This window comes from Oryx dammah, unplaced genomic scaffold (assembly GCF_014754425.2).
Source record: "Oryx dammah isolate SB20612 unplaced genomic scaffold, SCBI_Odam_1.1 HiC_scaffold_6, whole genome shotgun sequence".
In the NCBI taxonomy this organism is placed as follows: domain Eukaryota; kingdom Metazoa; phylum Chordata; class Mammalia; order Artiodactyla; family Bovidae; genus Oryx; species Oryx dammah.
Window position 1 is genome coordinate 41,931,192 of NW_024070190.1, and position 24,371 is coordinate 41,955,562.

Consider the following 24,371-nt stretch of genomic DNA (forward strand, 5'->3'; position numbering starts at 1 on the left):
GGTATTATTTTAGGTTTTGAAAGGCTGCCAAAATATGACTCTAGGCAAGGTAACCACTTAGGTATATTTATCATTCTCTTTAAATATCTTTCTAAGTATGTCATATTTATAATAATCAGATTCTGCCACAGTACCACTTGTGAAAACAGGGCCTCCACTTTCAGCTGTGCAGGCTGCGTAATGCACAACTCCACCAATCACATAGATCATGATGTGAACGGTGCCCTCTGGAGTTGTGCAAAGGGAGAGTGTGTGAAAATGTCCATATTATAAACTTAAAAGTCTGAACATTAAGCATTTTGGCTTAAACAGTTAAGAGATAAAATTATACCTATTACATGTGTAAATTAGGGAAACTATTAAAGCAGACTTAATCTTTTTTATATTTAAATACAAATATGTATATGTGTGTGCATCTGTTTAAATACATACACACACACACACACACATATATAATATAACCTTTGAAAGTACAAATGATCCAAGACTTGATGTGTTGTCACTCTGGTGAAATTAAACTGAATAAATATTTTAAAAATGTGCTATGTATACATAATTCATGATATCAATTTTAATTTCTTAGGGAAAATTTGGGATGTTATAGCATAGCACCAGATTTTTAATCTATAAATGACTTTTCAGTTAAACCAAGTTTACACTTAAATTTAAAATATGTCAGTAACACACTTGTAAAGTATCTAAAAATTTTATGGATCAAGAGTTCACCTATGTTTTTTTCTATTCAGTTTTTCGTTTTGTAAACACCCAGATGATAATTCTCTGTCAATATATTAATATGGAAGCATGCTTATATGCCTGCATTTAATTTACAAAATGTGCCTCACTACTTCTTGGGAATGAACTAGGGAACAATTTAATTATTGTACAAGTAATACATGAAGACATTCACACTGTAGAAGGTTACCATAAATCTGAAATACACAGAATAAAATGTCCCTCTTCAAATCCTATCAAACTCCTACTTTCACACACTTGCCCAAAGGTCTGCCATGTTAAAGGTTAGTGTAAATCTTCTAGCCTTTCAAGTCTTTACCATCATTTAAATGTATATACATGTCTATGTATTTTCATGTTTATCTGCCTCTAAAAATAAGGGGAAACACTATTCACATTGTTCTACCGCTCTTTTTTCTTTAAGCATGTTTGAGATCCTAACATAACCATACATGTGGATCTGCTGGATTCCTTCAAAAGACTGGTTAGTTTTCCACAGTGTGATTATACTTCATTTTATTTAGTCATTTCCCTTCTTATTCACTTTCTGAAATTATTAGCTGTTATAAACCATACTTTGATGTCTATTCATGAATAAACATCTTTATATAACATGAGTATGTCCAAATGAAAGATACTTATAAATTAGAATTTGGTGGACACAGGATATTTACATTTGATTTTTCCAATCTACTCTCCGAAGTGGCTTTAAAAATTTAACTTCTCAACAATCCCCTGCCATAGAGCTGTGTTTTCTTGCATCTTCATTAATACTGGCTGTTAATCAACCTTTTTGACATTAGCCAATATTACAGTTGAAAATAGTTTTTCTTATTTGTACTTCCTTAATAGTGAGGTTAAATATATTTATATCTTCTTATCAGTAAAATTTACAGTCTGTTCAAATTCTGTGCAATGCTTCTGTTGTCTTGTTTGTCTTTTACTTATTTTCTCTGTGCTTACTATTTACGCATAAAATAATTTTGACCTTTAATGTTGTTTGCAAAAATTTTCAAGTGCCTTTTTAAAAACATTTTTCTTTGTAGTATCTTCCTTAAACCTTAAAAAAAAAATTAGGCAGTTAATCCTATAACTAAATTTAATCTCAAAATTAAAAACTACTTTCCTCCATATTTTTCTCGTGTTTTCATATGAGAGATTTTAAATTTAGCACTTTTTAATCCAATGGATTTTTATTATTCCATTTTCTCTTCTACTAGCTTAACATTATTTATCCAAAGCTTATCCTAGAAATTCAGTTCAGTTCAGTTCAGTTCATTTCAGTTGCTCAGTCGTGTCTGACTCTTTGCGACCCCATGAATCACAGTACGCCAGGCCTCCCTGTCCATCACCAACTCCTGGAGTTCACTCAGACTCAACGTCCATCGAGTCAGTGATGCCATCCAGCCATCTCATCCTCAGTCGTCCCCTTCTCCTCCTGCCCCCAATCCCTCCCAGCATCGGTATTTTCCAATGAATCAACTCTTCGCATGAGGTAGCCAAAGTATTGGAGTTTCAGCTTTAGCATCAGTCCTTCCAATGAACACCCAGGACTGATCTCCTTTAGGATGGAATGGTTGGATCTCCTTGAAGTCCAAGGGACTCTCAAGAGTCTTTTCCAACACCACAGTTCAAAAGAATCAATTCTTCAACGCTCAGCCTTCTTCACAGTCCAACTCTCACATCCATACATGACCACTGGAAAAACCATAGCGTTGACTAGATGGACCTTTGTTGACAAAGTAATATCTCTATTTTTCAATATTATGCATCCTCAAATTATTAAATGTTTATAAATCAATACTTTGACTCTTCTCAAAAAATGTCAGAAACAATACATTAACTCATTTACCTTCTTTTCAATTTATAAGGTGCTTAGTCACACAGTCATGTCTGACTCTTTGTGACCCCATGAACAGTAGCCCACCAGGCTTCTCTGTCCATGGGATTCTCCAGGCAAGAATACTGGAGTAGGTTGCCATTTCCTTCTCCAGACTAATTTACCATCCTTTCAATTTATAAAGTATTATCAGTTTATTTGGGGTTCCCTGGTGGCTCAGACTCTAAAGAGTCTGCCTGCAGGAGACTTAGGCAGTGAACCCAGGAGATCTGGGTTCAAATCCTGGGTCAGGAAGATCCCCTGGAGAAGGAAATGGCAACCCACTCCAGTATTCTTGCATGGAGAATCCCATGGACAGAGGAGCCTGGCAGGCTATAGTCCATGGGGTTGCAAAGAGTTGGACACAACTTGAGCGACTTCACTTTCACTTTCATCAGTTTATTTTAATTCTCTATGTAATATTTTAAGCCACACAAAACACAGGTGTATTATAATTCAGTATTATTCAGATCTACTGTCACATTTTACTTGTTTTCATTCTTTTCTATTTCTTTCACTTTCTATCTAGAATCAATTCATTAAAAATGTTGTAATAAAAAATTAGTTTTACTCAAATATAGATGATTTATATTTTGATAATTTCTACTGTACAGCAAAGTGATTCAGTTATACATATACATGTTTTTATATTCTTTTGCATTATGATTTATCATAGGGTATTGAATATAGTTCCCTGTGCTATATAATAGGATCTTGTTTATCCTTTCTCTATACAGCAGTTTGGATCTGCTATTTCCACACTCCAAATATTTACCTTCCCTTTGGCAACCACAAGTCTTTTCTCTAGGTCTGTGAGTGTGTTTCTGCTTCTTTGATAGGTTCACTTGTATCATATTTTAGATTCCACATATAAGTGATATCATATGGTATTTGTCTTTTTCTTTCTGACTTGGTATAATAATCTCTGCTCCTGCTGCTAAATTGCTTCAGTCGTGTTTGACTCTGTGCAGCTCCATAGACGGCAGCCCACCAGGCTCCTCGGTCCCTGGGATTCTCCAGGCAAGAACACTGGAGTGGGTTGCCATTTCCTTCTCCAATGTATGAAAGTGAAAAGTGAAAGTGAAGTCGCTCAGTCGTGTCCGACTCTTTGCGACCCCATGGACTGCAGCCCACCAAGCTCCTCCTTCCATGGGATTTTCCAGGTGAGAGTACTGGAGTGGGGTGCCAATAATAATCTCTAGGTCCATCCATATTGCTGCAAATGGCATTATTTATTCCTTTTTATGGCTGAGTAGTATTCCACCGAACATATGTACCACATCTTTTATTTTTTGTTTTTTAGCATTTACAATGTTGTGTTGGTTTCTGTCATACAACAGTGTAAATCAACCATAATTATACATATATCCCCTCTTTGCTAAACCCTCCCCCCTCCCCCCCATCCTTCCAGGCCATAATAGAATGCCAGACCAGGCTGCCTGTGCTACACAGCGACTTCTCACCAGCTATCTATCTTACACTTTGATAGTGTATACATGTTGATGCTACTGTCTCCATTCACTCTCTCCTTCCCCTACTGTGTCCACAAGTCCATCCTCTATATTGGTGTCTCCACACCTTCCCTGCAAATAGGTTCATCAATGCCATTTTTCTAGATCTGTATAGATACATGCTAATACACTATATTTGTTTTTTTCTTTCTGATTTACTTCACCGTACATAACAGGCTCTAGGTTCATTCATCTTGATAGAACTGACTCAAAATTAATTCTTTTTTATAACTGAGTAATATTCCATTATATATATGTACCACATCTTCTTTACCCATTCATCTGTCAATGGACATCTAGGTTGCTTCCATGTCCTGGCTATTGTAAACAGTGATGCACTGAACATCGGGGTACATGAGTCATTTAGAATTGAGGTTTTCTCAGGGTACATGCCCAGCAGGGGTGTTGCTGGGTCATAAGGTAGATTTATTCCTAGTTTTTAAAAGGAATCTCCATATTGTTCTCCATAATAGCTGTATCAGTTTACATTACCTCCAACAGTATAGGAGGTTTCCCTTTTCTCCACATTCTCCCCAGCATTTACTGTTGGTAGCTTTTTTTTTTGATGATGGCCATTCTGACTGGTGTGAGGTGATACCTCATTGTAGTTTTGATTTCCATTTCTCTAATAATTGGTGATGTTGAGAATCTTTTCATATGTTTTTGCCATCTGTATGTCCTCTTTAGGGAAATGTCTGTTTATGTCTTCTGCCCATTTTTTGATTGGGCTGTTTGTTTTCCTAATATTGAGCTGTATGAGCTGCTTATGTATTCTGGAGATTAACCCTTTGTCAGCTGTTCCATTTGTCATTATTTTCTCCCAACCTGAGGGTTGTCTTTTAATCCTAATTATTGTTTCTTTTGCTGTGCAAAAGTTTTTAAGTTTAACTAGATCCCACTTGTTTCTTTTTGTTTTTATTTCCATATGTGGTGGGTCAAAGAAGACCTTGCTAATTATGTCAAAGAGTGTACTGCTTTATACACCTTTAAAGCTTTATAGTTTTTGGCCTAACATTTAAGTCTTTAATCCATCTTTAGTTTATTTTTGTGTGTGGTGTTAGGAAGTGTTCTACTTTGGTTCTTTTACATGTAGCTCTCCAGTTTTCCCTGCAACACTTATTGAAGAGGCTGTCTTTTCTCCATTATATTTTCTTGGCTCCTTTGTCGAAGATAATGTGCTCATAGGTGCGTGGGTTAATTTCTGGGCTTCCTATCTTGTTCCAAAGGTCTATATTTCTGTTTTTCTGCTGGTATCATACTGTCTTGATTGCTGTAGCTTTGTAGTATAGTCTGAAGTTGGGAAAGTTGATTACTTCAGGTCTGTTTTTCTTTCTCAAGACTGCTTTGGCTATTCGAGGTCTTTTGTGTTTCCATATGAATTTTGAAATTTTTTGTTCTAGTTGTGTGAAAAATACCATTGGTTGTTTGATAGGGATATCTTTGAATCTATAAATTACTTTGGGTAGTAATAATCATTTTTACTATATTGAGTCTTCAATCCAAGAACATTGTACCACATCTTCTTTATCCATTCATCTGTTGGACATTGATGTTGTTTCAATGTCCTGGCTATTGTGAATAGTGATACAATGAATGGTGGGGTGCATCTATCTTTTCAAATTATAGTTTTGTCTGGATATATGTCCAAGAGTGAGACTGTAAGCTCAGATGGCAACTCTATTTTTAGTTTTTTGAGGAATCTCCACATTGTTTTCCGTAGTGAATACACCAATTTACATTCCCACCAAAAGTGTAAGAGGGTTCCTTTTTTATTACACACCCTCACCAGCATTTGTTATTTGTAGACTTTTTCAGGATGGTCATTCTGACCAGTGAGAGGTGGTACCTCATTGTAGTTTTGATTTGCATTTTTCTAATAATTGGTGATTTTGAATATTTTTTCATGTGCCTATTGGCCATGTGTATGTCTTTGAAGAAATGCCTATTTAGGTCTTCTGTTCATTTTTATTTGAGCCTTTTTCCTCTTTTCTTTTTTTCTTATTGAGTTGTATGGGCTGTTTGTATATTTTGGAAATAATGTGACTCATAAAGGGTTAATACGCCAAAAGTAAAAAGACTTCATACAAGTCAGTAACAGAAAGAAAAAAAAAACCTGCATAAAAATGCAAACATCTTCTCCCACTCAGTAGGTTGTATTTTAATTTTGGTGATTTCCTTTGATGTGCAAAAGATTTTACGTTCAACTAGGGCGCATTTGTGTTTTTTAGCTTTTGTTTCCTTTGCCTGATGAGACAGATCCAAAAACATATTGCTAACTTTTAATGCTCAAAATTCTCCAAGCCAGGCTTCAGCAGTACGTGAACCGCGAACTTCCTGATGTTCAAGCTGGTTTTAGAAAAGGCAGAGGAACCAGAGATCAAATGGCCAACATCCGCTGGATCATAGAAAAAGCAAGAGAGTTTCAGAAAAACATCTATTTCTGCTCTATTAACTACGCCAAAGCCTTTGACTGTGTGGATCACAATAAACTATAAAAAATTCTGAAGGAGATGGGAAACCAGACCACCTGACCTGCCTCTTGAGAAAACTATATGCAGGTTAGGAAGCAACAGTTAGAACTGGACATGGAACAACAGACTGGTTCCAAATAGGAAAAGGAGTACATCAAGGCTGTATTTTGTCACCCTGCTTATTTAACTTCTATCCAGAGTACATCATGAGAAACCCTGGGCTGGATGAAACACAAGCTGGAATCAAGATGCTGGGAGAAATATCAGTAACCTCAGATATGCAGATGACACCACCCTTATGGAAGAAAGTGAAGAGGAACTAAAAAGCCTCTCGATGAAAGTGAAAGAGGAGAGTGAAAAAGTTGGCTTGAAGCTCAACATTCAGAAAACGAAGATCATGGCATCTGGTCCCATCACTTCATGGGAAATAGATGGGGAAACAGTGGAAACAGTGTCAGACTTTACTTTTGGGAGCTCCAAAATCACTGCAGATGGTGACTGTAGCCATGAAATTAAAAGACACTTATTCCTTGTAAGGAAAGTTATGACCAACCTAGATAGCATATTAAAAAGCAGAGACATTACTTTGACACAAAGGTCCGTCTAGTCAAGGCTATGTTTTTTCCAGTGGTCATGTATGGATGTGAGAGTTGGACTGTGAAGAAAGCTGAGCACCAAAAAATTGATGCTTTTGAACTGTGGTGTTGGAGAAGACCTCCGAGAGTCCCTTGGACTGCAAAGAGGTACACCCAGTCCATCCTAAAGGAGATCAGTCCTGGGTATTCATTGGAAGGACTGATGCTAAAGCTGAAACTCCAGTACTTTGGCCACCTCATGCGAAGAGTTGACTCATTGGAAAAGACCCTGATGCTGGGAGGGATTGGAGGCAGGAGGAAAAGGGGACAACAGAGGATGAGATGGCTGGATGGCATCACCGACTGGATAGATGTGAGTTTGAGTGAACTCCGGGAGTTGGTGATGGACAGAGAGGCCTGGCTAGCTGTGATTCACGGGGTCACAAAGAATCAGACATGATTGAGCGACTGAACTGAACTGAAAATAAATTTGGGGGATTTAGATGATGATTGCATTGAATCTATACATAAAGTTGGGAAGAACTGATGTCTTCACAATATTGAGTCTTTCTACCCACACACGGAATATCGCTCCATTTATCAAGTTTTTTTTTCATTTCATTCTTCAGAGGTTCTTGTTTTCCTCATGTAAATCTTGTATATATTTTGTCAGATTTATGGCTAAGTATTTCATTTTTTGAGTGCTAATACAAAGAATACAGTGATTCAAATTTCAAATTCTACTTGTTCTTTCTGATACATAGTAAAGAAACTGACTTTTATATATTAACTTTTTATCCTGTACTCTTTTGAGAATTGCTTGTGTTTGTTTCTTATAGGATTTCTTTTTTGGTAAATTCTATCAGATTTTCTACAGTTAGGTCCTCTGCAAACAAAGACATTTTTATATCTTCTTTCTCAATCTGTATAATGTTTATATCATCTTCTTGTCTTATTAGTTAGAACTTATAGTACAGAAGAGATATCCCTGCCTTGTAGTACACTTTATCTTAGTGGAAAGTTTTGAGTTTCTCGCTTAATGATATTTGTTGCTCAGTTGTTAAATCGTGGTTGACTCTTTGTAACCCCATAGACTGCAGCACACCAGGCTTCCCTGTCTTACACTATCCCCTGGAATTTGGTCAAACTCATGACCATTTAGTCAGTGATGTCATCCAGCCATCTCATCTTGTGTTGCCCCCTTCTCTTCCTGTCCTCAATCTTTCCTGGCATCAGGGTCTCTTCCACTGAGTTAGTCTTTGCATCAGGTGGCCAAAGGGTTAGAGCTCCGGCATCAGCATCAGTCCTTCCAATGAATATTTAGGGTTGATTTCCTTTAGGATTGAATGGTTTAATAATGTTAGCTGTAGGTTTTTGATATTTGTTATCAAGTGAGGGAGTTCCCTGCTATTTCTAGTATGCTGAGTTTTTATATCAAGTGGGTATCAAATTTTATGTAATGCTTTTTCTGAATCTATTTATTATGATCATGTGATTTTTCTTTATCTTGCCTTGAAGTATTGTAATAATTGAATTTTGAATGTTGAATAAGCCTTGTATACCTGGGATAAATCACACTTGGTCATAGTGAATACATGGCTAGATGAGATTTGCTAAATTTTCGTTAAGTACCTCTGCATCTATGTTCATGAGAGCTATTAGTCTACAGTTTTCTTTTGTTATAATGTCTTTGTCTAATTTTAGTACTTTGGTAATGCTGGCCTTATAGAATCAGTTAGGAAGTATTCCCTCTATTTCTGTCTTCTGCAAGAGTTCGTAGAGAACTGGTATGATTTCTTCCTTATTTGTTTGTTACAATTCAGAAGTGAGCCCATCTAAGCCATGTGTCTTGTCTTTTGGAAGATTACTAATTATTTACTTTCTTTAATAGATATAGTCTTATTCATTTATTCACATCATCTGTTTCTTCTTTTGTGAGTTTTGGCAAACTTTGTCTTTCAAGTTAACTGGTTCATTTCATCAATGTTATCAAATCTGTGCGCAGAGAACTGTTCACAGTATTCCTTTATTATCCTCTTAATGTCCACAGGGAAGTAGTAATGTTCCCTCCTTCATTACTGACAGTAGTCATTTGTGTCCTCCCTCTTTTTTCTTAATTAGCTTAGCTGAGGCTTATCAATTCCATTGATCTTTTCGAAGAATCAGTTTTTGATTTCACTTATTTTCTCTATTGATTTCCTGTTTTCAATTTCATTGATTTCTGCTCCAGTTCTTTAGGAGCAGACTATTTTTCTTTTGGTTACTCTGTATTCCATTTGTTCTTATTTTTCTAGTTTCCTAACATGGAAATTTAGATTACTGATTCTAGATCTTTCTTGTTTTCCAATATATACATTCAATGCTATAAATTTCCCTCTAAGTGCTGCATTTGCTGTATCCCATAAATTTTTATTAGCTGTGTTTTTATTTTTATTTAGCTCAAAATACTTTCAAGTTTCTCATGAGATGCCTTATCTGAGCCAGTGTTATTAGAAGTGTGTTTAATTACTACAAATTGTTGGATTTTTCAGTTACCTTCCTGTTATTGATTTCTAGTTTAATTCCATTGTGATCTATGAGGAGACATTTATGATTTCTGTTCTTTTAAATTTGTTAAGGTGTGTTTTATGCTATAGAATATGGTCTATTTTGGTGAATGCTCCCTGTGAGCTTGAAAAGAATGTGTACTCTGCTGTTGTTGGATAAGCAGTCCATAGATGTCAATTATATTCAGTTGACTGATAGTGTTGTTGAGTCTTACTATGTCTTTAACAGATTTTCTGCCAGCTAGATCTATGTTCTTATGAATAGAGGGGTGCTGAACTTTCCAACTATGATAGAGGATTTATCCCTTTTAAATTTGTAATTCTATTAGTTTTTGCCTCACACAATTTGATACCCTGTTGTTAAGTCACATATGTTAAGAACTGTCAAGTTTTTTTGGAGAATTAACCCTTTTATCACTCTGTGATGTCCTCTTCATACCTGTGTCGGGGAAGCTAGTGAAGTAGTCTTGTTCAGGCTTCAGAGGTGGCAATAAGTCTCTCTCCCTCTGACTGGACAATGACCTTAAAACTGGCTGCATGCCAAACTGCTTTTCCATCTTGAGTTTACTTTTGTGTATGGTGTCAAAGAATGTTCTAATTTCATTTTTTTTACACATAGCTGTCAAGTTTTTCCAGCATCATCTACTGAAGATTGTCTTTCCTCTATTGTATAGTCTTGCCTCCTTTGTCATAGACTAATTGACCAGAGGTGTTCGGTTTTATTTCTAGGCTTTCTATCCTGTTCCATTGACTTATATTTCTTTGTGTGTGTGTGTGTGTGTGTGTGTGTGTGTGTGAATACTATTTTGATAAATGTAGCTTTGTAGTATAGTCTGAAGTAAAAGAGTCTGATTCCTCCAGCTCCATTTTTCCTTCTCAGGATTGCTTTTTGGCTATTTGGGGTCTTTTGTGTTTCCATAGAAGTTGTAAAAATTTTTGTTCTAATTTCGAGAAAAATGCCATTGATAATTTGATAGAGACTGCACTGAATCTATAGACTGCCTTGGATAGTACAGTCATTTTGACAATTGATTCTTCCAGTTCAAGAACATGGATATTTTTTCCATCTACTTGTATTATCTGTTTCTTTCATCAGCATCTTATAATATTCAGAGTACAAGTCTTTTGTATCCATAGGTAGGTTTATTCCTAGGAATTTTATTTTTTCTGATGCTATGGTAAATGGGACTGCTTCTCTGATTTCTCTTTCTGATTTTTCATTCTTACTGTATACGAATGCAGGGATAGATAATTGTTAGTGTACAGAAATGCAACAGATTTCTATGTGTTGATTTTGCATCCTACAACTTAATTCATTTGGAGTAGTATTCCAGTAACATTTTAAGGGTTTTCTATGTATAGTATCATGTCATCAGCAAATAGTGAAAGTTTTATTTCTTATTTTCCAATCTGGATTCCTTCTGTTTCTTTTTCTTCTCTGACTGCTGTGGCCAGGGCTTCCAAAACTATGTTGAATAAAAGTGGTGAAAGTGGAAATCCTTGTCTTGTTCTGCCCTTATAGGAAGTGCTTTCAGCTTTCCACCACTGAGTACAGTATTAGCTATAGGTTTGTCATGTGTGTATGTGTGTGTTAGTCGCTCAGTTGTGTCCAACTCTTTGTGACCCCATGAACTGTAGCCCACCAGGCTCCCCTGTCCATGGAATTCTCCAGGCAAGAATACTGGAGTGGGTTGCTATTACCTTTTTCTGGGGATCTTCCCAACCCAGGGATCTAACCTGGGCTTCCTGCATTGCAGATAGATTCTTTACCATCTGAGTCACCAGTTAAGCCCACAGGTTGGTCATATATGGCCTTTATTATGTTGAAGTGTGCTCCCTATATGCCTACTTTCTAGAGAGTTTTTATCATAAACTGTATTGAATTTTGTCAAAAGCATTTTCTGGATCTACTGAGATGATCATATTGTTTTCAAGACAATCTTTTTTTTCCATGCATTTAAACCACTGACATTAGATTTGATATAGCTGGATTAATACATACCATATTTGTTTCTGCTTATTTGTTGCCCCTTTAATTGAAAATTCAATATAATTATATAATATATAATTTCCATTATATATATATCCATTATATTTCCATTATATATATATTATATAATTTCCATATATATATAATTTCCATTTCTTAGCATATTACTTTTTTAGTGGTGTTCTCTGGTTTTCAATATCCACTTACAGCCAATCCAAGTCCAATTTTAAATATTAATAATAGTATACTGCTTCGTGGGTAATGTAAGGACCTTATAAAAACAAAATAAACCTATTTCTTCTCTGTTGTCTCTTATATCCATCATGAAATTCATGTCACTTATAGATAAGCATATATATATATATATATAAAATCAAATGCATTATTATTTAAACAAATTTTACTCTTAGATAAATTAAGAAAAAAGAAAATCAAAAGTTCTTATTTTACCTTCATTTATTCCCTCTTTGAATGCACTTCTTTACTTTATGCAGATCTAAGATTATGACCTATATTATTTTGCCTCTTTAAATAACTTTCTTCTAACATTTCTTGCAAGCCAGGTCTACTGGCAACAAATTCCCTCAGGACTATTTGTTTCAGAAAGCCTTCCTTTTTCACTTCTTAAGGATAATTTCACAATGTATAGAATTCTAGGTTGGTAGTTTTTTTCTTTCAACACTAAACACTTCACTCAGTTCTTACTTGTATGGTTTCAGAGAAATTGAAAGTAATTCTTATACTGGTTTGTACAGGTTGAGTTTTTTTTCCCCTCCTACTACTTTCAGAATTTTTCTTTATCTTTGATTTTATATAGTTTAAAAATTACATGCCTAGGTATAATTTTTTTGGCATTTATCATCTTTGAGGTTCTCTGACCTCCCAGGATGTGGGGAAATTCTTCTGGGGAAAATTTCATTCATTATTGCTTCAAATATTTCTTCTCTCCCTTTCTCTCCTTCTACTCCTGCTTTTCCCACTATATGTATGCAATACCTTTTGTAGCTGTCCTGTAGACCTTGAATAGTCTGTTCCATTTTTTTTTCTCTTTCAGTGTTTGTTTTCTTTGGTTTTTGGTTTGAGGATTCTTTTGATAATATCCTCTAGTTCAGAGATTCTTTCCTCAGTTGTTTCCAGATTACCAATAAGCTCATCAAAAGTATTCCTCTTTTCTTTCACAGTATTTTAGTATGAAGTATATAATCAGCCAAATAATGAAGAAGGATAACAATAAGAAGGCACTGCCATAGTAGATAGCAAGAAATTCTATTATGGTATGGTAATTAAAGCAGGGTGATATTCTGACAGGGATTCACAAATAAACCAATGGAATTACTGGTCATAATGAGTTAAACTGAGCATTAACAATAGTAATTAATATGGATCAAACAAAACAGAAACAAAATAAAATCTATTTCAGTTTCCTATTCTTGCTACAACAAATTACCACAAACAGTGGCTTAAATTAACATAAATTTTTTTTACAGTTCAGGAAGTCAGAAGTCCTCAACTTAATGTGCTGAAGAGGCTCCATTCAGTTCAGAGACTCTACAGGAGAATCTGTTTCCTTGCCTTATTCAGCTCCTAGCTGCTGCTGCTGCTAAGTTGCATCAGTCGTGTCTGACTCTGTGTGACCCAACAGACGACAGCCCACCAGGCTCCCCTGTCCCTGGGATTCTCCAGGCAAGAACACTGGAGTGGGCTGCCATTTCCTTCTCCAATGCATGGCCATGAAAAGTGAAAGTGAAGTCGCTCTGCTGCTAAATTGCTTCAGTCGTGTTTGACTCTGTGCAGCTCCATAGACGGCAACCCACCAGGTTCCTCGGTCCCTGGGATTCTCCAGGCAAGAACACTGGAGTGGGTTGCCATTTCCTTCTCCAATGCATGAAAGTGAAAAGTGAAAGTGAAGACGCTCAGTCGTGTCTGACTCTTAGCGACCCCATGGACTGCAGCCTACTAGGCTCCTCCGTCCATGGGATTTTCCAGGCAAGAGTACTGGAGTGGGGTGCCATTGCCTCCTCCAGTGAAGTCGCTTAGTTGTGTCCAACTCTTCGTGACCCCATGGACTGTAGCCTACCAGGCTCCTCCATCCATGGGATTTTCCAGGCAAGAGTACCAGAGTGGGTTGCCACTGCCTTCTCTGTCTGCTCCTAGAGGGCACCTGAATTCCTTGGCTCCTTGCCTCTTCCTCCATCTTCAAAGCCAACAATTTAGCATATTCAAATCTCTCCCCTTGTCACTGACTCTCTATTTTCTCTCTTTTCCTCTTAGGAGGAACATGATCACATTGAGCCTACTTGGATAATCCTCCCATCTCAAAGCCTTCAGCTTAATCATATCTGCAAAATCTCTTTCACATGTAAGATTACATATCCACAGGTTCCAGGAATTGGTATGTAGGCATCTTGAAATGATGGGAGGGAAATTAATTATTTAGTCTACCACCATCACTTTTGAAGTATACTAAAAATCCAACTTATTATTTTGAAAACTTTCAGAGAAAGGGAGAGAATAAGAAACCTGTTCTTTCTTTTCCATATGAACTATATCCCATTTTAATCAAATAATTGAAGAGTGAAAGTTTGTTTCTAGAAATATTGAGCTCATAAATGAAGAATGACAAAATATTAAAAGAGAAAAAGAAAAAGAAAGAAAACCAGACACTATTTGCCTCTTAATAAGACTGTACAAAACCACCTTCAAAACATTCTTGCTAAATATCTGAAGTGAAATCTAGTTAGCCTTCCAACATTAACTGTGTTCTGGAAATAAGGAAGAGATACCACAGAAATGCAGTCAAATTTAGGTAAAATTTAGTCAAATATCAGTAAATTCTATAGGATAGAAGATCTAAAGTATTCAACAAATAAAATGTTCAATTTTCTTTGTACTATTCTTGCACATTTTGTTAGGTTCATTCCTACATATTTTATGGTTTTCATTATTACCAATGTGATCTTTTTCTTCAAGGCTATTACCAAAATACAGGAAAATATTTTTTTCTTAATGATGGCTTCTTACCATACCATCTGCAAACAATGACAGCTTTGTATCTTGTTTTTCAATACCTCCCTTTTTCTTCTAATTTTGACTTCTTTTTTGTTTTATCAAATTGGTGAGGAACTAAAAATCCAATGCTGGGTCAAAATTATCAGCCTTGTCTTGTTCTTTCTGGGTATTTTAATGGCTTCATTAAGACATTTTAGAGAGATTTCAGTTTTGGTATATTCTATCAGTTAAGAGTGTAAACCTACATTATGGGCTAACTAGAGTCTTTTTAAAATGAGAAATGGATATTTATCAAATGTTTTACTGTATCTATTGAGATCATCATTTGGTTTTTTCTTCCTCTAATCTGATAATGTACTAAATTACATTAATAGATATCCCAGTGTTAAACCATCCTTTCATATCTGGAATAAACACTATCTGAACATCTAATCCTTTGCCATATTTCACTTCACAATATTTTATTTAAGATTAAAGCATCTATAATATTTTCATAACTGTGATTGCCTACAATATTGTGTTATTCTTTTCTATTTCTAATTATAATTTATTACCGATTCACAGGATAAATTTAAAACTTTCTCAGGATTATATTAACTTCAGAGAATGAGTTGAAAGCTTTCCATCTCCTTCTATGCTCTATAATAACATATAAAAAGGAAATGTTTCCTCTTAGAAATTTTGGTACATGTCCATCCCAAACTTCCTAATTATCCGGACACCCAGCGAGGACCTACAATATAGCACCTGCTCCATGTTATGTGGCAGCCTAGATGGAAAGGGAGTTTGGGGAGAATGGATATATGTAAATATATATGCCTGAATCCCTTTGCTGTTCCCCTTAAACTATCACAACATTATTTGCTAATTGGCTATATCTCAAGACAAAATAAAAGTTAAAAAAATTTTGGTAGAACTAGCCTATAAAACCTACATCTGATGGCATTTTTATGTGTTGAGTGTTCAATATTTTATATGTTTAACATTCTATTAAGATTTTCTACACTCTCAAGGAAATCTGTATTTCTCAGGTAAAATTTACAGTTCCCCGAATATTGCTTTCTCTGGATTTTCAAGCCTATCAACAGAAAATTGATATTTTATAAACATTTTCAAATCTCATTTTAAACAAACAAGATCTCTATCAGTTCATTTGTCAAGAAAACAATAAACTTTTAAACTTTTGTGAGACTATTAATCAGAGTTTAGATCTAACATTTGCTCTATCAACTCTATTCCTCAGCTATCATTTGATCTGTTCATACAGTTTCATGCATCTCTTATAATTTTATTTTCCTCAACTACTTGTTGATTTTGTGCTGCCAGCTGACCTTCACATTAGATGATCCTTGCTCATTTGTCTGTGGATGTCTGTTTGCCAAGCTTGCCTTTAGACACTGTAGGGGAGGCATAAAGAATGATGTTATAAGGCATTCAGGGTGTACTCACCATCACTTCTGAACATCAGTGGCCACTACAGAACTGCCCTCCTCTTTAGTGTCAACACCCACAATAGTTTCTTTAGCATGGGAAGGAATGCCACAGAATCCCAGTGTTCTGTACAAGCAGCAGAAGGTAAATGGACTAAATGGTGTAGCTGCTCTACTTGCTTTCATCAGTTCAGTTCAGTCACTCAGTCGTGTCCAACTCTTTGCAACCCCATGGAATGCAGCAGGCCAGGCCTCCCTGTCCATCACCAACTCCTGGAGCTTACAGAAACTCATGTGCATTGAGTCAGTGATGCAATACAACCATCTCATCCAATGTTGTCCCCTTCTCCTCATGCCTTCAATCTTTTCCAGCATCAGGGTCTTTTCCAATGAGTCAGTTCTTTGCACCAGGTGGACAAAGTATTGGAGTTTCAACTTCAGCATCAGTCCTTCCAATGAATATTCAGGACTGATTTCTTTTAGGATGGACTGGTTTGATCTCCTTGCTGTCCAAGGGACTCTCAAGAGTCTTCTCCAACACTACATTTCAAAAGCATCAATTCTTCGGCACTCAGCTTTCTTTACAGTCCAACTCTCATATCCATACGTGATTACTGGAAAAACCATAGCTTTGACTAGACAGACCTATGTTGGCAAAGTAATGTCTCCCTTTTAAAATGTTCTCTAAGTTAGTCATAACTTTTCTTCCAAGGAGCAAGCGTCATTTAATTTCACGGCTGCAGTCACCATCTGCAGCCCAAAATAAAATCTGTCACTGTTTCCACTCTTTCCCCATTTATTTGCCATGAAGTGATGGGACCAGATGCCATGATCTTCGTTTTCTGAATGTTGAGTTTTAAGCCAACTTTTTCACTCTCCTCTTTCACTTTCATCAAGACGCTCTTTAGTTCCTCTTCTTTTTCTGCCATAAGGGTGGTGTCATTTGCATATCTCAGGTTTTTGATATGTCTCCTGGCAATCTTGATTCCAGCTTGTGTTTCATCTAGCCCAGCATTTCTCACGATGTATTCCGCATATAAGTTAAATACGCAGGGTGACAATATACAGCCTTGATGTACTCCTTTCCCAATTTGAAACCAGTCTGGTCCATGTCCAGTTCTAACTGTTGCTTCTTGACCTGCATCCAGATTTCTCAGGAGGCAGGTCAGGTAGTCTGGTATTCCCATCTCTTTAAGAATTTTCCACAGCTTATTGTGATCCACACAAAGGCTTTGAAATAGTCAATAAAGCAGAAGTAGATATTTTTCTGGAACTCTCTTGCTTTTTCGATGATCCAATGGATGTTGGCAATTTGATCTCTGGTTCCTCTGCCTTTTCTAAATCCAGCTTAAACATCTGGAAGTTCACAGTTCATATACTGTTGAAGCTTGGCTTGGACAATTTTGAGCATTACTTTGCTAGCATGTGAGATGAGTGCAACTGTGTGGTAGTCTGAGCTTTCTTTGGCATTGCCTTTCTTTGGGATTGGAATGAAAACTGACCTGAAAGTAATGCTTTCATCATTTTCCCGCTCAAAGTTTCTCTCATTTCTGTATCAACTTAGGATGCCTAAAGAAATGTAGCATTAACTCTGTAGTGTCTTTTCAGTACATATGGGGCTACAGTTTCATCTAATGAATAATTTATCATTTTAGATGTCATCAAACCTCTTGTCTATAGCATTCTGAATTTTGAAAATTTTGGTCTTTTATAGAATTTTGGATGCAAGAGGAATTGTACATGTGTGCTTAGTTTATTCTTTTGATAAAACCACTGTTCCATTTGGAAAAGTTCTTCCTGCTTCTTTGGGGATCTATTCATGTTCTTTCACCCATTCAATATGGTCAACTTGGGTTTTCTAATAATATCACTCCTCTGGTCACAATGACTAATTGAGAGCAGACATATAACACAAACACAGAAAGTAATATTGGGAGGAGGAATGTTTCTTTCTTTTGGAGGTGCTAAACTGTAGCTGTCTCTTTCATGTCCACCACCAGCCGGAGGAAGCCTGACTGCAATAGAAGGGAACAAGGCTGTTCAGAAAAAAGAAATGAAAAAAGTCTAGGAGAGATGAGAGACTGAACCACATGCATGCATATACAGATCCACATGTACATACACACTCAGTAACATGGTTGACTATGAGATCCAGTTAGTTTTAGTCCAGCTTTCACCCCTACCTTTACCTGTTAGTGACTTCCCTGGTAGTTCAGTTGGTAAAGAATCTGCCTGCAATGCAGGAGACCAGGGTTCAATCCTTGGGTTGGGAAGATCCCCTGGTGAAGTGAATGTCAACCTACTTCAGTATCCTTGCCTATAGAATTCCATGGACAGAGAAGCCTGCGGTGCTACAGTCCATGGGGTCCCAAATGTCAGACATGACTAAGTGACTAAGCACACAAGCACACGACATAATAAGATATCTTCCCCCTTTTTTAATTAATCGAACCATTTTGAGTGGAATTTCTTTCACCTGCATCAAAACAATATACTTCCTGGCTAACTCATTCACAGCCTTTAGGTTTCCTCTTAGACTTCACTTGTTAATGGAAGCCCCCCTATATTGTAATTACTTAATCATCTCTCTCCTCTCATTCGACAGTAAACTCCATGAGGACAAGGATCATTGCTTGTCACTGTGTATCCCTGGAACTTTTGTACAAGGCCTAGAGCATAATAGGAACTGGATCACAAAAACATGTGGAATAATGAATAAATGCTATAACTGTATCATCTCATTTTAGTAGATGCCCGGCAGTAGATACCTGGTTAGAACCATGTCTTTGGGTATCTGCTATAAGTTTTTGATCATCATCATTGCTACTATCCAACAGGGTTCTTTGTGTACAAGTATTCACTGTTTCTCCTAGTTTTCAGGTAACCAAAGCAAAGGACAGTTTCCAGGTTTCTGGGTGGGTCTTCAAGGCCATAGAAAATACATACCCCTTAAGGCAGGAGTCCCAAACCTCTGGAATCTAATGGCTGATGATTTGAGGTGGAGCCCATGTAATAATAGAAACAAAGTGTACAATAAATGCAATATACTCGAATTATCCTAAAATCATCCCCCTCAACCTGGTCCATGGAAAAAATGTCTTCCACAAAACCAGTCCCTAGTGCCAAAAAGTTTGGGGACTGCTGCCTTAAGGAGATTTTGGTTCCCTTATAATTGTTATGTCTGTGGATCTGTGATCTAATCGTATTGCCAAAACAACAGACTTGGAGAGTTCTTGGCTTGGGTGATTAAAAGGAAATTCTCATCTCTATAAGTAAATTAAGTGTCATCCTCTAAGATGGCTACAACTACAGGTATCTATCTGCTGCCTTTGTTCTCTGCTCCATCCTGTCATTATTCTAGCTCATTCTAGTTGTTTACTACCTTTTTCAACATATGTTTATATGCGAACTATTGAAGGAACTACAAAACATGCTGCTTATAGAACTGTATATCTTAGATTTCTAGATTATGAGAAATCTCAGGTCAAGAATAATGAATTACCAAAAATATACCTCTATGACCTAATATGAAATTTCTTTTAAAAGGTGAGTAGAAATAGCTAGAAACAACTGTTAAAATAAAAAATACAAATTCAATTTTCTTTAAACTAAAACCCAAGAAAAAATTGAGTATGATTTATGTTCTTTATTAATAATTAAAATTAATATTTAGCAATTATTCTTAGAGGTGATTTATGTGTTTTGTTATAATCATCTATCCATAACTAAGAAACAAACTAAATTTCATCAGTGTTACTTAACTTGAATTCTTGCCTGAGATTTAAATTTGGATCACTTACATGGCTGTTGTATGGCCCTTGTTTGGTTCCAGAGCCCTGAGGTCAGCATGAATAATTATGTTAGTGGACCAGGCGTCTATGAAAGGTTGTTAATTAAAAAAAAGGTATTTGCACCAAACATTATCAGAAACTTCTAAAATGCTATAAAATAATTGTAGTATAACATTTGCTTTGGTTAATCCTTTAAAATTATATGAATGATCTAATTCTTGAAGACCCAACATCCTTTCCTTAAGGAATTTATTTATATCTCTGGTCAACTTGGGGAAAATACAAAAGACAATAGAAAATAAATGGATCAATCCTTGTTTACTTTCTCCATTTTTTTCTTTCCATAAGCATTAATGTCACCTAAATATAACCTTACAATGGAGAAGAAAGGCACAATTGTGTAATTAACAAAGGGAAAGGGAGTTTTTCATCAAAATTTTTTTCTTCATGACTCTAAATATCTGTGTATGCTGCTCTTGGAAGCCACTACCATTTTCCCAAAGTTTTGCTGAGTAGGTAAGATAGGGTTGTATGCCAAACAGATGATTATTATAATGCTGTCATACTATATGATTTAATTCTGAAATGGAAACATTTTCAGTGAAACTTTTGTCAAGTGACCTCTAATTTAAGATACAAAATGAGGAGACTGCAAAGAAGAACTTTTAAGGAAAGTCAAAAGCAAAAAGGGTTCCTTGTTTTCCTTCAGCTCATTTAAAAGGTCAACAGTAGAACAAGTACCCAAAGGGAGAGTGAGACACCATGACTCAGGTGTTTAATGAAGTCAGCAATTTATAAACTGCAGAGTAACAATACTAGGGAAGACCAAATGGCTGGCGCATTGCATCTGCTTCTTCATATTAGGAAGATTATACAGATAATGTAAATATCCCCTTATTCACTTTATTTCTGACCATGACCATTCCCGTCTCCTATTTTTCTAGTGGAGAATCTAAAGAGCACTTTTTACGGCATCTTTAGAGTTGGACTGACTTAGCGACTACGTACAGCATAGCCTTCATAAGATGTTTTCTTATTGTGGATTCATTTCTAGTAATTATGAATATGTGATTACATGTAAGAGTGTTCAAAAATAGCTTTAGGTAAACCATTTCTTGTAGAACTGCTGTTATATGCACTGTCACTGAATCACTTATGTAGCATTAAGAGGCATTGCTATGTGCCCTGCATTATACTATATGTTGCACAGTAAAACAGCACATGATTCGCGGCTTCAAGGAAATTACAGTTGGATTATGTCAACTATATCAATCCCTGGGAAACAATTAGAAAACCATATAACGTGATGTAAACATACATGCTTGCTGGTGTGCTAAGAGTAGCCAATATTCAGCAGAAAGAGATAAATTGGAATAAAATAATAGAATGTGATTAAAGAGTTTCTCTAAACCCTTCCTTTGAGATGTGACGTAATTAAGGAAGGTTTGCTTCGTTGAGAAAGTGGGATTTGAATTAGGCCTTAAACAATGAGTACACTGAAAATAAATGTGAAATTAGAAGAGATTTAACTGAATTAATTTATCTCACTTTTTCTGATTTTATTTGTATGAAGACACACATACTCTATCCAACTGAGCTTTGTCAAATAATCCATAAATACATAAAGTATATGTGATTTACAATGCTTTTAATGCCAAAAGACAGCTTATTTTCTTAATCCAAAGCTCACTTTGTGTAATTATTCTTTTTGCAAACTACTAGTTGGTTATATTAACACTTGAGTAATCTTGACAAGAAGTTGCTTTAAGCAGTTAAAGATCCAGATGCTGATCAGCATGCATTAAGTGATTCAGCTTAATTGGTTCCATCTAGATAAATTACTTACCTCAGTTCCTATCACAATTTCTTCCCTGGCAGAGAAGAACAGAAACTCATACAGCTTGTAGTGTTGAAATAAGCTGAAACACAAAATAAATGTGGAAAACTGATAAATTTATTTCAGGGAAAAAAGCAAATATATAAGAATATTTAATACAGGAAAGTTGTCTGCATTGACCAAGCTAAAGACATTAAACACTAATATGGTATCAGTTGCCTCCACTACTTCAAAATATGTTGCCCAGAAATGCTAAGAAATTTAAAGGCTTATTTTCTGATACAATGACAATATAACACAGTACCTAAATTAGTATCGGTAAACTAATCTGTGATGAATGGATAGGTTTGGGGTAGATTTCATCTTGACTTTTCTTGGCTCATGACCAAATAATGCAATGCACCTAAACACCAACCTTCATATTCTTTTTCATGTTTTGTTCCAAACTGGAATCAATTTCCTCTCATACGAATAGCACTGAATTCTAAGGCTACTTCCATATCAATTAAACCTCTCATGTTCTCAAACTGTTTCAAGATTAATCTCTAATAACACCTGAAAAATGATGTAATGTTAACTGAACTACTTTTTAGAAGATGTCTGATTTTCTTAAAGAATATTCGATTACACATCAAAGGCAGGAATTAACTTAAGAAAGATAATTTCTTTAGCTCCTACACTAAAGACTAGGTGGTCAGTGTATAAAACCTATAAAGAGATAAAAGATAGGAGTTTCTTAAAATATATGTATTTCTAGTAAGGTTAAATATCTCAGCAATGTGTTACTGAGAGTTAAAAATTTACTGAAAGGTTGACTTCTAATATCCTGTTTGTGATAATATTTGAATTTTTCTAATTCTCCTCCTGCTGGTTGGGAAAATTAATAGACTCATAATACAGTGAAATGCCGAAAGAACAAAAAAATTGTCTTAGTGGTTTCTCTTTCACTCTGGTGCCTTTTGCTATTTAAGAAAATTGATTTTAATATAACTGAGAAATTAACATTTGCAAAATGTAGCTACAGAGCATGTATAATAATGGCTTCTGAATGCTGTAATGGATCAAAGTTTCAATTCATTTGAAATCAATGAAGAAATCCTCAGGCAGCTGGGTGTCTCTGAGTTATATTACCAGTTGATCTCACTACCAACACAATCCATTAAAAAGTGATGTGTGTGCAGATCAGTCATGTTTTTTTTTTTTTACTACATTCAAATTAGTCATCAACATTCAGAAAACTAACTTAGATCTTGACATTACTTTGATTTGTTGGCTAGAAAATACATTAAGATTAGTGACATTTGATGATTCAATGAAGCAAAATACATTCAAACCCACCTTCCCTTACATTGGTTACCTAGAGAAAGCTTTAAGATGAAAAGTATTACATTGTCAATAACTGACTCTGAGTAGAAAAATAAGACTGTAGAGTATTTTGGAAAGAGCTTGGCTTCTTTTCAGTTAACTGGTATAAAACTTTCCTTCCCCCATCTTGTGTCACTCAATGAAGTCAATTCATAAATCTTCCTTCCTGCAATTTCATAATGTTTCCACCTTATTCTCCTTATTGCATATAGTTATTAGATTAGCATTAGTTGCTCAGCTGTGTCCAACTCTTTGTGACCCCATGGACTGCAGCCCACCGGGCTCCCCTGTCCATGGAATTCTCCAGGCAAGAATACTGGAGTGGGTTGCCATTCCCTTCTCTAGGGGATCTCCCAGGGATCAAACTTGGGTCTCCTTCATTACAGGTGGATTCTTTACCACCTGAACCACCAGGGAAGTCATTATTAGATTATCCCATACTAAAAAAGAAATTCACTTCTTACAATTAATATAAAATGCATGACTTGGATGCAGTGGTCAAAGAGGCAAAGTTGGGCAAGGTCAGGGCTATAGAGAGACAGGCAAGGAGAGGGGCCACCTAAGGGAGGCACTTACTCAGTTGCTGGTCAAGTCACCCCCAGTGCCTTGATCTGGTCCCCACCACAGCTGGGGTTCTCTCACTTTACCAGGGAGACTTATATGGGAACAAAGTATCACTTCGGAAATGGGAATGTATTTTTTACCTCTACCTTTGAACTTCCAGTTGACTCAAATCCCTAGATTATTTTGTCAAACATCTGTCTTAGTCTTAAATCAAAAGGAGAGGACTCAGAATTAAAATGGGTCAAGATACCTGGCTCCACACCAGGAAGTGCACATGTGCAAACAGGGACAGTGTTGGTTTTCTTATATTGGGTATACGTCTGTGCACATTACCTTCACCTGATTTCTATAGAATACATAGAATATACAATGGCAGAAGTGTCCTTGAAGCCGATGGATATCTAAATAATGTCTTATGTTAAAAAGCTATGTATATATTACTCAGATTACTCAGTACTTATAGCAATGTTGGGAAGGAATTTTGGTATTCATTTTTTAATTCATAAATGCCTTATATTGATAGAGTATATGGTGCAGACTTATTAAGAGCATCAAATGAAATTTCAATTTTATTGTCAGTTAAGTTTCATGTGTAATAAGTCATGTTATAAAAAGCACTCTCCCAAAATTGACTAGGGCTATCACTGGTTGATTCAACTTAATTATCA

At 35.9% G+C, this 24,371-nt stretch overlaps 1 protein-coding gene across 2 annotated transcripts in view; it reads right to left on the bottom strand.

Annotated features, from left to right (window-relative positions):
• CABCOCO1 (ciliary associated calcium binding coiled-coil 1) overlaps window positions 1-24,371 on the bottom strand; it is a 176,179-nt gene that overhangs the window by 82,590 nt on the left and 69,218 nt on the right. For both annotated transcript variants that reach the window (XM_040242300.1, XM_040242301.1), the window contains one exon: window positions 21,784-21,856. In XM_040242300.1, coding sequence (XP_040098234.1) covers window positions 21,784-21,856 — 73 coding nt within the window. The remainder of the gene's footprint in view (window positions 1-21,783; window positions 21,857-24,371) is intronic.